Source organism: Kwoniella dejecticola, chromosome 4 (genome assembly GCF_000512565.2).
Source record: "Kwoniella dejecticola CBS 10117 chromosome 4, complete sequence".
Taxonomy (NCBI): Eukaryota; Fungi; Basidiomycota; class Tremellomycetes; order Tremellales; family Cryptococcaceae; genus Kwoniella; species Kwoniella dejecticola.
The window spans coordinates 452,019-465,305 of NC_089304.1; the positions used below are offsets into that span (position 1 = coordinate 452,019).

At 47.0% G+C, this 13,287-nt stretch overlaps 5 protein-coding genes across 5 annotated transcripts; 3 read left to right on the forward strand and 2 right to left on the reverse strand.

The window, feature by feature from the left end:
* Positions 1-1,977: 1,977 nt before the first annotated feature.
* On the reverse strand, positions 1,978-3,571 carry I303_103440 (uncharacterized protein; the record flags this gene model as incomplete). Its single annotated transcript, XM_018406785.1, has 11 exons — positions 1,978-2,083; positions 2,178-2,265; positions 2,395-2,488; positions 2,559-2,639; positions 2,708-2,803; positions 2,873-2,941; positions 3,006-3,076; positions 3,153-3,214; positions 3,293-3,400; positions 3,497-3,502; positions 3,564-3,571. The coding sequence occupies 11 exons, from the start codon at positions 3,569-3,571 to the stop codon at positions 1,978-1,980; spliced, it is 789 nt and encodes a 262-aa protein (XP_018263593.1).
* A 508-nt stretch (positions 3,572-4,079) lies between these two features.
* Positions 4,080-5,498, forward strand: I303_103441 (uncharacterized protein; the record flags this gene model as incomplete). Its single annotated transcript, XM_018406786.1, has 10 exons — positions 4,080-4,102; positions 4,165-4,195; positions 4,279-4,291; positions 4,352-4,446; positions 4,535-4,616; positions 4,701-4,787; positions 4,859-4,927; positions 4,985-5,109; positions 5,172-5,237; positions 5,319-5,498. The coding sequence occupies 10 exons, from the start codon at positions 4,080-4,082 to the stop codon at positions 5,496-5,498; spliced, it is 771 nt and encodes a 256-aa protein (XP_018263594.1).
* A 391-nt stretch (positions 5,499-5,889) lies between these two features.
* On the forward strand, positions 5,890-7,715 carry I303_103442 (uncharacterized protein; the record flags this gene model as incomplete). The annotated part of the gene is made up of 5 exons (XM_018406787.2): positions 5,890-5,934; positions 6,016-6,360; positions 6,722-7,048; positions 7,267-7,433; positions 7,580-7,715. The coding sequence occupies 5 exons, from the start codon at positions 5,890-5,892 to the stop codon at positions 7,713-7,715; spliced, it is 1,020 nt and encodes a 339-aa protein (XP_018263595.2).
* A 1,350-nt stretch (positions 7,716-9,065) lies between these two features.
* I303_103443 (uncharacterized protein) lies at positions 9,066-11,357 on the forward strand (the record flags this gene model as incomplete). The annotated part of the gene is made up of 5 exons (XM_018406788.1): positions 9,066-9,101; positions 9,238-9,270; positions 9,409-9,552; positions 9,644-10,084; positions 10,155-11,357. 5 exons carry the CDS (start codon positions 9,066-9,068, stop codon positions 11,355-11,357), a joined length of 1,857 nt encoding a protein of 618 aa, XP_018263596.1.
* A 678-nt stretch (positions 11,358-12,035) lies between these two features.
* I303_103444 (uncharacterized protein) lies at positions 12,036-13,122 on the reverse strand (the record flags this gene model as incomplete). The annotated part of the gene is made up of 3 exons (XM_018406789.1): positions 12,036-12,155; positions 12,256-12,771; positions 12,844-13,122. The coding sequence occupies 3 exons, from the start codon at positions 13,120-13,122 to the stop codon at positions 12,036-12,038; spliced, it is 915 nt and encodes a 304-aa protein (XP_018263597.1).
* Between the last annotated feature and the right edge of the window lie 165 nt (positions 13,123-13,287).

A 13,287-nucleotide genomic window follows, 5' to 3' on the forward strand; every position in this document is an offset into this window, starting at 1 on the left:
TGTTACAGTGACAAGCTGCAAGGTAGTTTTAGTATGATGAATGATCTACCATGTATTACAGAGTGATCTGTGATCTGTGGGGAATTTCACGTTTCTTTTTTACCTTTTCTCCTGTGGGCAAGGGAGGAAGGATAAAGGCAGAAGCGGCATTGGAATGAGTGACACTAGTGAGAAAGAGGTAGGTGCGTTTTTTGGGTTTTACCCAACGATCAAACGATTGAATACACCTCACGCACAAAATGAGAACACAACAAAAGGAAGTATCGAGAAGGAAATGACAGACACGCGGTAGTAGTCGAGACAGACAGAAACAGATCTATACTTTGATTAGGCCAAAGGATATGCGGTGTGAGTCATCATGGTCATACATACAAAGGGGAAGAGCAGAGGTGAAGAGAGGAGAAGGAGCGATTATGAAGGATCAAAGGAGGGTTCTTGATGAACAGAAAAAAAATTGATGGTCGTCCAGTGAATCAAATTGGCGAGTCAAGGGGTTGGAGGACAAGGTGGATAGAATTGTTTGTCAAGCAGTACCTGTCCGTTCCTTCTATCTCTCTATATAATTAGCAAGCACGGACTCAAGCTTGAGCAGAGTAAGGAGAAGTCGAAGACCGATGTGCAGTCAAATATAGCTGGTCAATCAGAGCATGACGACTAGATTAGTCTCGTTTCGACTTTGCGCCCTTCGAAAAGCGCACAGCACAGCAACGATCAAAAGCAAGAAACAGGTCGCTACCGGAATACCGAGGGAAGTAGGGACAGACAAGCGGGAACCAAGATAGTCAGATCTGTGAGCGAATGATGGAGATTATCAAATGGCGATGACGAAATTCAAAAGGAGGTCCTTTGAAGAAGGCTGACATATCAATCAGACAGACACTCGATTGTCAATTGATGTACAATTGTTCGTCGACTTAATCTCCCTCTCTGCCTGTTTGTCCCTCGATAATATATGCACCGTTATGTAGGCTCATACGGTCGTGCACAAGGTCACGGAGTCGCTCGCGAAATCTGGGTTTGTCGTCCAAATCTCGGTATACTTGATCCAGCTTTCGAGCCGTGTTTACAATCGAGCCTAATCCATCAAGGCAATTTTGTCCGCTGCCTCGCTTTCTAGATATCCCTAGTTCCCCATTGATCTTTGTTTTCTTTTTAGCAAATTAAGGTTATCGGTTTCCACTGTGCTGGGCATTAGTCAAATCGTAAGTCCTATCGATAAAGTTCACTCGAAAATTTCATATTTGGTACTATAGATCGCATTTTTTGTATACCGTCCATGATCGTGTCGGGACGCACGTACCACCGTGTCGTTACGCACTCGACAAACGATCAACAAAAGCCAAAGCCATAACACCCACAGGGTAAGCTAGCTCGTGAGTTTTGCGCTTTGGGCATGTTCTAATCAGCTGTTCGCTGACCCCTGACCCATCAGTCATTTCGTATTCGTGGTTCGTGTTCATTTTTGCTTTGAGCACTACTCAGATGCTGATGAGGGGACTGCGATAGATGCACGAGCTCATTAAGTCTACGGTGTCAGATACACGGGCAAGTGTATTTCAATGAGCCAGAGCGTCGAGAATTCCGACGACAAAGAAACATACTCGCTATTCGAGGCTCGAGGCGTGCCTTAATGATTGGATTTAAGCGTAATTCGGAACTATATCCTGGGTTTCATCACCGAGGACTCGGTCGACAGCACAGCCGCGCCTGGAGTACGAGCTTGCAAATTCCAATGCCTTCGCAAAGTATGAACAAATAAGCTCAGGATGATTATGATGCAGCTGCAAAGATATGACCTGCGTGACTTCCAAGACTCCTGTGTGATCCGGTACTTGTGATGCCTCATGAGAGATAATCGATCTAAGGTATATACAACACTGTAGTTCTACCTCCAACTCTCAGCTACTGGTGATTTGGCGATTTCCCCTGCCGTTCCATCGACGGTTTCAAATAACCATGCCAGTCATCTGTAATAATCTATGGGCCGAAGATAGACAGTTCTCTCATTTCTTCCAATACACCCTCAACTTGCGTATCTAACGCCCCATTAGCATAATCATCTCGGATGTTATCCGCGAAATATCTGCACGAGTGGAAAGAAGTCAGCTGCAGCTTCTATACTAGCTTGTAACTCCGTAAGACAACATGTTGTACACAAGCTGGGCACACGGACTCACCGTTGTACGCCTGATAATTTCTCGTATCCTTCTTCAGCGAAACGGAGTTGACACCTTATCATGGCTTCGAAAGAGGGGTCGAGATAAGCTAGAAACAAAGCATGGATCAGCTCTTCCCGCTTGCCGACAAGTTCAGATCGTTTCATCCCGCGTGTGAAAGTAGATGTCGCTGACGACGAGTAGAAGGGCAGAAGGAGGATAGTAAGTGGGCACTCACGGATACGCAAATCAACCAAAACAGGTAACTCGGTGATGAGCTGTTCATTGAGGATATCAAATACCTCTTTAGCCTCGTCATGTTCAGCTTGAGCCTAAGTCGTAGAACATTCATCAGCTTTGCATGATCTGGTGAGCAGTATGAGGCGCAGCGCGTTGACACACTCTTGGTAATTTCGTGGTATCATCACTTGGCTTCTCCACCAATTTCTTCACTTTCGCTCGAGCGGCATCGTAGTCAGTCATCTACCAGTATCGCTTATATCAGCTACCTGCAAGGTTGTCCTGCTTTTGCAGCTGAAAATGTCACTGACCTTGTGTTCACGTTTCTGTATAGCAGCGTTAATAGTTGGGTAATAGCTGTTCAATTTACCGATTGGTTCCAGCACAGTAGCTCGGTATGGCGCATCCTGTCCCATTCGCTCAATCGATCAGCTACTTGGATAAAAGGTCATACCCTAGCTGAAATGAGTACGAACCAGCTCTCTTCCCACTCCAGCATCTAGTTCATCGACGGCGGACTTGTATGCGTGTCCAGCCATCGCACCCTGCGGGAATCCCATGGTCATCAGCTGAAGTTTCATTTCGGAATTTTGATCAGCTGATACTTACATCACTGGTCCTGTCTGCCGAGTAGAAGAGGGAGATAGTCTCGGCGATACGAGATTGAGCAGATGCCATAGCTGTATCATCCGCACTTCTCATCAGTCCCAGCTCACACGACGTGATAGCATCTGAAGAAAACGTAAAGGCACACACCTCTCATGGAGTCCAAATATGTCTTAGCTTCCTTCTGCAAGTTATTCGTCTCCTTCTCCATACTATTCACAGAGCATGATTGTTGTCCGATCAGCCCTCATAAAATCGATGACCAAGTGACGAAGCTGAACCAAACTTACGTCTTGAATCGTCCTTCCTCCTCGGCGAATTCCCGATCTATCGTCCGTTCCACTTGTCCGGTCTTCTGCATGATCGTCGTGCCTGCCCGAGAGGCGGCTTTCTTGAATCTACAACATCATTCGATCAATCAGTGATGCAAGTCTCGTTTGCAAAGATGTAGATAATATAGTTGGCAATGCTGCCTCAGGAGGCAGATGACGTACCCTCCCCTGATAGAAGAATGTCATGTCAGCTAGACTGCCTAATGGAGACACGGCGCACTCAGCTCACCAAGACATATTGTTTGCTTCTCTGCGTAGATGCGAAAGTGGTGATACTTGGTCGGCGATGAGATGCTTGTTGATGTACGAGATATGGAATGATCAACGTCGAGCATTGGCGCATTTGCTGTGCGTGTCTCAACCCTCATGTCATGACCGAATGCGTGCCCCTTCGGAGCGGGCTCAACCGTATTACGTATTACGCACGGGCATTCAGTCTTGGCTGAGGCTGAGGGATAAAATGAATAAAAAGAAAGGTTCAAGATATTCAAGTGATTCATGTGCCCCGCATCGACCTCATCGTCAGCGTTTGCGCGTCGTCGAGAGATGCTTCCCAATCTAGCTAATTGTCCACATCTTCGGGCGGTCCTTCATAATTCCACCCCAGCTTCACTACCAACGCACAAATCAGCAGCTTGAAGAGACGACAGAGAGATCTTTTCAGCTAGACTTGCAACGATTGCACCTAGTCACCTCAGGTTAAAATCGGCTTTCCGTCGCTACCTCTGCTGGATTTTAGAACAACATGTCACGATCATCTTACGACCGGTGAGCCTGGTCCCGACCTCTTGCTTAATGTGAAGCTAACTGAGAGACTTTCATATTGATAGTTACCTGACTGTATTCTCTCCCGAAGGTCGAGTGAGCTCCCTAACCTTGTCGCTTTGCTTGCTTTGAGTATATGAGAGCTGACTGATTACGGCCCTTTCCCTATTGACATTCAGCTATACCAAGTCGGTGAGTAGCTTTCCTCAGAGTACCTGCGGAGATCGTGTAGCTGATCACTTTGTTTCATAGAGTATGCCTTCAAAGCCATCTCAGGAGCAGGAATAACGGCTATAGCGGTCAGAGGGAAAGACACGGCTGTAGTGATTACTCAACGGAAAGTGCCAGTAAGCGCTGTCTTCCACTAAAACCTGGCACCTGTCGCAAGCGTGTGTGACTTAGCGGAATGCAAGCTGAAGCTGGGTTGATTTCCAGGATAAGCTACTCGACCCGGAAACTATCACCCACTTGTTCCAGATCACGCCCACAATAGGTTGTGTGATGACCGGATTGATCGGTATGTCCAAGTCAATTGTGTTCAGCTCCCATCATCCTGCGGAAGCGAGCAGATCATACAGCTAATCACACATGCCTTGTTTAGCTGATGCAAGAGCGCAAGTACAACGTACACGTCAAGAAGCTGCTCAGTTTAGGTATAAATTCGGATATGAGATCTCGCCTGAAGCTTGTATGTGTCGAGAATCCCATGTCATTGCACCGCACAAAACTTAATATTGCTCACCTATATTACCTGTGTAGTGGCCAAGCGAATGGCAAATATCAACCAAGTGTACACCCAAAGAGCCGGTATGAGACCTTTAGGTATCTGTGAGTCAGCTGGAAAGTAAATTCACAAGTTGATCTGCAGCTGATTTTCATATTCAGCTATGATCTTGATTGGGCCGGATGATGAGCGAGGCCCTCAAGTGTTCAAGCTTGATCCTGCAGGATACTTTACGGGATACAAAGCTACTGCTTCAGGCCAAAAGCAAACCGAAGCTGCTAACTATGTGAGTCGCTTTTTCCCTTGCCTGCCTTGGCATCCGGCTAATAGCTAATATCGTCATGACAGCTGGAGAAGCGATGGAAGACGATGGAAAGTGACAAGACGGTGTTAGATCGTGCAGGTGTTATCGAGGTGAGCTATCGTATACATGTTTCATCTGTTGACACATAGCTGATAACGGCCTTGCGATTGCAATGATTGTGTCTTTGCTAGCTCGCAATCGAATGTCTCTCTTCGGTTGTTCAAACAGACTTCAAAGCCACCGAGATCGAGATCGGTATCTCATCTACATCGCCCGATGAGAAGAGTATTGAGGGGCAAGATGGTCGATTCAGACAGATGGACGAGGAGGAGCGAGGTGAATGGTTAGTCAGAGTGGGTGAGAAGGATTAGTTAGGTAAACCCATGTCGAGAAAACTGTAGAAGTAGAAATGGATTCCATTCATGCAACATGTGTATAACGAATGTGATTATCACTCATACAGTATATGCAATGCAGATGTTCTTGAAATCTCATGCAATTGTGCAAAGACCCATCTATGATACACCCAGTAGTAATGATATTATTGATTGTTGATACTGGTGGACCGGAGAAACGCGCGTTACCGTAATCTGGACGATCGGAAATTCGGAATCACAAAAAGTTGAGATGAGCGAATGAGTCTGCTCTAATCCTACTTGAGATCATATCATTTTATTGAAACACCAGTCCTTATCTCATCATCAACATTAGCAGTTCCATTTCGTCGTTGTCGAAACGGGAAGTAGACCTGTTTGCAAGAGAATGTCGACTCTCAGAACCTCTTCGCGGCGCTTGTTTGACACCTTGGTGAGCTGAACCTTGAGCATCCTGTACAGATTCAGCTGATTAATGTATTGGCCATCATCCTGATATTCATGTATCGAATAGCGCTGTCCATCATGTTCATCCTCTCCCTCTGCGTCTTCTTCGCTCCCTCGAGCTCGAGCCTTGTCATCACTTTCACTACCGAGCCCTAGAAATCCCGGTACACGCCAAAAGCAACCGCAACTGCAAACGCAACTACGATTCATCAGCACCTCGAATATACGCATGAACACTCAAGAGACCACGAAAGCAACGACAACAACGCCAACAACGGGCGAGATATCAGGCTTAGAGAACAGGCGGTTGAATTATGAACAAGCTCGCAAAGCCCTAGAATTGAGCCGGAAGAAGATATATAAAGAGAGGGCAAAGAAGTACCAGTCTGCTGTGATTTATAGTTTGGGAGTAGTGAGTCACTTTCCTTTCTCAGTCTGTGTTCCTTACCCTCCGCCCTCCTGCGGACGAGACGAGCAAGACTCCGGCTGCCGAAAGTCTGTCATATTCTGCTGTGGTCTTTCTCCTCCGAGTCGCCCATTTACACCTGGTTCAGTTCAAAGAGAAACCAATGACTCAGAGCCTCATCCTCATTTGCCTCCTTCCCGCTTGTTTCTGCTCTATCTGATCATACAGTACTCTTTACCCCCGTCATCTACATCAAGCTGCCAAAGTGTACGCTGCCGCCTTCTCCCATTTAGACTGAATTATTAGCCTGTGACACATCCTTGGACTTTTCGCTAGATCAACTCAGCTGAAACGACCCGGCATATAGGTAGTCCTCTCCTTAGGCGTCACATACGCCGCCGTACCCCTTTACAGAGCCTTTTGTTCAGCAACAGGATTCGGTGGAACCCCTATGACCGATCCCACCAAATTCTCTCCCGACCGATTATACGTCACGCCCGAGACGGAAACTCGAAAACGGATAACGGTGCGTTTCGAAGCGACTTCAGCAGATACCCTGCCGTGGAAATTCGAACCTGTCACCAGATCGGTCAAGGTATTACCGGGAGAGACTGCTCTTGCGTTTTACACGGCTACGAATTGGGGGAAGGAGGATTTGATTGGGATTGCTACTTACAATATGACTCCCGAGAAGGTGAGTGAGAGCTTCAACATGACTGGCGCCAAACAAACAGATGTGTACGAGATACGAGCTGCCGCACCGCTCTCACTTCGGGGAGCCATAACCGCTAGTGGCGACAACCCTCATTGCTATGAGAACCTACTCGTGCTAGCCCAAATGACTTCACCGCAAGAGATGAAGGCTGATCAACACTCTGTTCTCTGCTTTTGCGTCATTCCTTTACCGCTCAGATCGCACCGTACTTTGCCAAAGTCGAATGTTTCTGCTTTGAAGAGCAGAAGATCCGAGCAGGCGAAGAAGTCGACTTGCCGGTCTTCTTCTTCATTGATCGTGATATCATGGATGATCCTGCTTTAGACGGTATAGACGATGTCGTACTGAGTTATACCTTTTTCAAGTGAGTGTTTTCCTCTGGCTTTTCTACAGATCTGCTTCTCTGTCTACCTTGTCGGACTTCACTCGACAGGATAGAACATGACAGATTCCTTAGTGGCATGTCTACCAAAGGATTTTGGCTGATCTGCATTTCTGCATTCATCGCAGGGCTCGACGTAATGCAAAGGGTCATCTCGTACCGGATGCTTCAGAGGAAGACATCCAGAAATCCCAAGGGTTCGAGAATTACGAATTAGCAAAGAAAGAACATAAACTACATCCGCCGCCTAGCACGCCTGCCTGAACTATCAAGTAGATCGAAATACCTCCCGCTTCATTCGGACCGTGGTGATACCGTGCATACTCATTAGCATTTCTAGATCTGAATCGACACTTCGGGAGAATCAGGTTCACAGGATCAGTCAATCAATAGAACCAATAAATGCATAAGTCATACCGCTCTTTTCATTGGACTCATCAGCCGCATGTCTCGTCATGTATATGAGGCATTTTTGCGCTCATAGCAGTATTTCGATTAGTTCTATTGACTTTGATTTCGTAACCGAAACACAGCATTCGTTTGCGCAGTTCCGGATGATTTGTTTGGTAGATAGTTGATAACGGCAGTCCTGGACCGGTTCGGCATGTTCGGCACACCTCAGCGTACCAGACATGGGGTTGACTTTTCGACAGATGAGATCAATACGCTCGCTGGCGATAATGGAGATGGTGTATCTCATAGCGACGAGCATGCGAGCGAGAGGATGAAAGAGGTGGAAGATGTGCCAAGCTGATGCCAAGTAGATTGGAATGTAATCTCTCAAGGATTTTTTACTCTGGGTAGGCGCATCCCTGAGCGATACGGGCCGAGGTAATAATACATACCCACGCACGCCTCTGTCAATCTGCGCAGCTCGGAGAGATCTGTAGATATTCCTTCTACCTTCCCAGGCTCAGTGAGGGAAGGAAGACATCTGCTTTGACCGTCTGTCTATTCTTGATGCTGGTCTGAAGAGTTGTCTGCGATACTCTAACACATCTCACAACTATCCATTGCAATCTCGACTCTTCATTTGCAGACTGCTTGGCTTTCTTGCATTTATCATACGTCCTATCTTCGTGGTTTGGTTTGATTGGACTATTTGACCCGCGCACGGTAGGAAGCCAGCGAAGAGGGTCATTATAAAAATAGACCTCGGGTGTGACCGAGTTACCATTTTTAGAACAAAACATACGTCAATAGCATCATTCTTCCCTCTCCTCTTCCCCCTTTTTCACTCGTTCCCTGTACTTTGGACATTCGACCTATCAACGTACACCGCAGCGTTACACTTGTACCGTACCATCACCATCACCCCGTATCTACCCTCACCATACACCATACAGCAATTAATCAGTCGTCTCACCAATCAATCGACTGGACTCGACTTGATTTCGGACCATCATATCATTGTCTGCATCAAGATATCTTCACAAGGTCTACAACTGATCAAGTGAAGACCCGCATCCACCCATCTCACAAGAGCCCCACCGCAACACAAGCCAAAGATAGCGGAAGAATTCCCATATATAGGACGCAACAACGCCTTATCGGGGTGTGGATATCTCTTGGCATTTCTAAATTTGATTATCGGTATTCGAATATAGAACCAAGATGGGTAGAAAGAAGATTGAGATTCGTCCTCTGACTGTGAGTTCCTTCTTGGCATGCATGCATGCGTGCATGCTTGTCCCCCTATCTAATCTATATCCACCTACTCCACGCACTAAGTCCCGTTCCTATCGGGGATTCGGGACCTCAGCTGATTTGATGCGGCTTGCGGTAGGACGAACGAAATCGGAATGTGACTTTCCTCAAAGTAAGTCATATCTACCTATCCACTTTTTTACCTACACTCCAGTTGCCATTCGCATCACCCTCGACCCCTCTGTCGCGTGATGCAAATGATCGAGATGAGCTGATGGGATGCGAATTTTTGTTGTTTGTCCTGCTGCAGCGTAAAGCAGGTCTGATGAAGAAGGCCTGGGAATTATCGGTGTTATGCGGTGCAGATGTGAACATCCTCATTTTCAATGTTGCTGGCAAAGCCTATGAGTTCTCGAGCAAGGAGCTAGACGAGGAGATTGATAGGTACATGGACGTGAGTGATATCCGTCTGCTGACCATCACACAGATTCGATTAATATCGAAGAGGGGTGTATGAGGCTGATATTTGATGTCCTTGAATACAGTATGAGGGCATGATCGAACGGCGCCGTGCGCCAGAATTTGCAGCTATGGCTCTAGCAGGTGAAGATGAAGAGGACGAAGATGAGGATGAACCATCTAACAGAAGAGGATCCACTTCAAAGGCAGGTGCGAACGCAGCAAACGCCAATGCCGGGGCCAACGGGGCCGCACCGAGGAGTTTGAAGGGGAAAGAAAGTTTCAAAGCTCGTACACCCAGACATTCCGGTGGTGGGGAGAAAGGCAGACATTCGAAAAGCAGAAGCGGCAAAAGCAGGAGGAGGAAAGAACGAAGCGAAAGTGAGAAGAGGAGTTTCATCGACTCAATCTTGTCGGAAAGCGAGACATCCGATTCTTCCGATGAGACTGATTCGCGTAAGAGGAGGAAAGAGAAGGAGAAGGAACGTAGAGAAAGACGCAAAGAAGAAGAGAGGTATCATCAGCATGTGAGTTGTGTCATGTCAGCCTCGCGTTACTTCTGATTACCATAGACTGATCGAAATTGAATCTTCATAGGATAAAAATTCGGACGCATTGCAATACGCCATGAATATGCACTCATCCCATCCTCAAGCGCATGCACATGCTCAAACACAGCAAGACCCTCGATACGCCCACATTCACGCCAACGCCCATCCTCAGCATCTTCATGCCGGGAGAGAGAGGTATTACGACGTCATAGAAGGCGGCTCAAGGCATCCATCATCCCTCCCAGTAGATATCCCTCAATTGCCGAAATTACCTTCGGACGGCCCGGCCTATCGAAGCGCAATGACCTCAGGTCTGGGGAGCAACCCTACGCAAACACAGTATTACGGGACCTCTTCAACATCCTCTTCGTCATTGCCACAAAGCGAGTACCTCTCAACTTCAAACTCTAATCTGGCATTAGGTCAACATCAGTTCCACCAACAGGGCTACTCAAGTCTGAGTTCATCTTCGAACTTCCCGCCTCCGAATCTGTCTGCTGAATCGCCTTGTCATTCGTTACTTCCCGCTCAATCGTTCGTTTCTCCCACCTCTGCGGCCCAGCAGGGCAGTTACGGTAATATCCAATGGAACGAGCAGCTCATTGCGAAATATGCCGAATTCCAATTACAGCAGAACCACCAGCGCCAACAGCGGTTGTTGCTCGAAAGACAACGCCATCAACTACAGCAGATGGGCGTGCCCGTTGACGAACGGTCCCTCCTAGATGAGATCTTCGGTGGCGGCGGTGGTGGTGGGAATACAACTCAAAGTCAAGCTCAGACACCAAGTGCGGAAACGTATAACAATGCGTCTACGGTAGGAACCAGCTCGTCGATGATTTTACCTTTAGAACTGGATGATTCTCTGGAAGCGGGTCCAGGTCAGGCTCAGACACACCAAGGTCAAGGACAAGGAGATTTCATATGGCCACTTGCCTCTGGTCCAGCATCAGGATCAGGAACGGGAACGGGAACAGGGACAGAAACAAATCATCATACACCCAACGTGAACTCGATTGATGATCCGCAAGATCAGTTCACGGGAATTGGTTTATCGAGGCAGCAGAATCCGAGAGCAGCTTTACCGAATGAGGGGATAGCGTGGGGTGTTCAGGATGGATATAATGTAGATAGAGAGGAGTTGAACTTGCCTAGTCCGATCTCGAATGGGAATGGAGGAGTTTACGAGGGGAAAAGGAAGATAAGGAGAGAGGATAGTGACATGTCGCTAAAAAGGATAAGGATGTGATAATTGATTTGATTTTGTTTGTTACTGGTTCTGATGATTGTGATCTTCTTTGAATTGGGATAGTCCGAGGATACAGTCTGTAATTGTAATTGTTATGGTGATTGTTACTGGGATTGATGCTCAATATTCGCGATTGTTTACTGTATTTGTATGGATAAAAACCCAATGTAACCAAAGTACAGTATCCGAGATCTTGCAAGATACCAAATGTTCTGAATTTATTATATATGCTCATGCTCATGCCGATTGCTGTCAACAGAACGTGGTTTGACTTACGAGATACGAGATGAATCGTTTCGATCCAGTTCATTCATTCATTCATGCAACATAGGACGGACGTGTTGACGTTGTACAACAGATAATTTGAGAGCAGGTACGGTAAGTCAATGGGGTGATGATATGATATAAAGTACGAGACAATCTAAGTAGGTACGCACAAACATGAAGACAAGCACATGACACCACGAGCAGATTTGATCTGACGATGCTGAATAGATGATAGGTGAAGGCGACAGGTGACCTTTTTGATCGGAAATACGACAGCGCGATGGTCTGAAGGGGTGGCGGAGGAGAAAGGCCGATGATTTGGGTATGCGGGTTTCAGGATAGTCGAGAGGGGAGGAATGAGGGTGTGAGACGAGACGGTCTGGTGTCTGTCCAACCGTAGGTGTTGGCTGTTTAGGGAGTCATGATGAAGACGAGATCGTCTTCAGAGTCCGAGTCCGAGTCGTACGTGTCTTCATCTTCTTCACTTTCTTCTCCTTCAGATGACTGGAACGCTTCATTCCTTGTGTTATACTACAAGAATGACCACACGCATAGGAGTCAGCACTTGTTTTCAGTATTGCGGTGAGTCCATATATTTAAGGAAGCTGGTAGATTCTGTCTGATGACTCACAGTCTTTTCGATATGAACATACTCATCTGCTGATCCCTCCGTCTCCACATATGTATAGCTTCTTGAATTCCTCCCAGACGATCCGGCCGAGACAGAGGAAGAGGAAGAGTATGAATCCGAGTATGAGGATCGCTCTGTTGATGATGCATTCGTTTGCATTTGCGGTTTAATACTGTGCTGACCCCGTTCTCTTTCTCGTTCTCTCCTCTCATTTCTGGGAATGATTATGCTGATTGTGCTTTTCTGGGGGTTTTCGGATCGCTTATCTTTATTCTGGTCATCGCCCAGTGTGGTCCTACTGAAAAGGTCGCCCAAGTCTCTGATTTTCTTGGGCGTGATGATCCGTCTCGGCGCTGAAGCGGAAGAAGCTTTCTCGGACGATGTAGGGGGTGATAGGATTGAGAGTGGGATTCCGTTGAAATGCGTCATGGATCGCTTTCGTTTGCCTTCGAGATTCTGCTCTGCGATTATCTCGCTCAAGGTCTGAATCTGTAGAGTAGAAAGGGGAAAGAAGGACTGAGTTAGTGCAACCCGGTGGCGACATAAGATGAGATGAGATGGGCCGATAAACCAAAAAGAACGACTTACCGGCTTGTCGAGCTTGCTCTTATCTGGAGTGCTGGCTTGGGGTGTTGGACTGGACTCTTTAATCAGCGGGAGAGCGGCTGGCGTATTGATATCAAGCTCGCAATGGGTAATGGTGTCGGATTTGGAAGATGACGAGGTTGACTGGTTTTGAGTATTGGCTTTGGTCGTAGTGATCTCAGGCTTGGGTAATTGAAATATGATGGAAGAGGATGACTCGACGGGCTGTGTGATGCGGGAGGACGAGATGAATGTTGCATCCGAGTCCAAAGTGGAAGCCATGATGATGATTGACTGAACAAGAGGAGTGAAGGAAGATGATAGATATTCAATAACGGCGGATGCAGGTCTAATTTATTTGATTACGTCGTTTCTCATAAAGATTGTATGAGAGATGTGTGTCGCTGTTGTTCCGGATGATCAGATATCAGAAGATGAGACGGACGT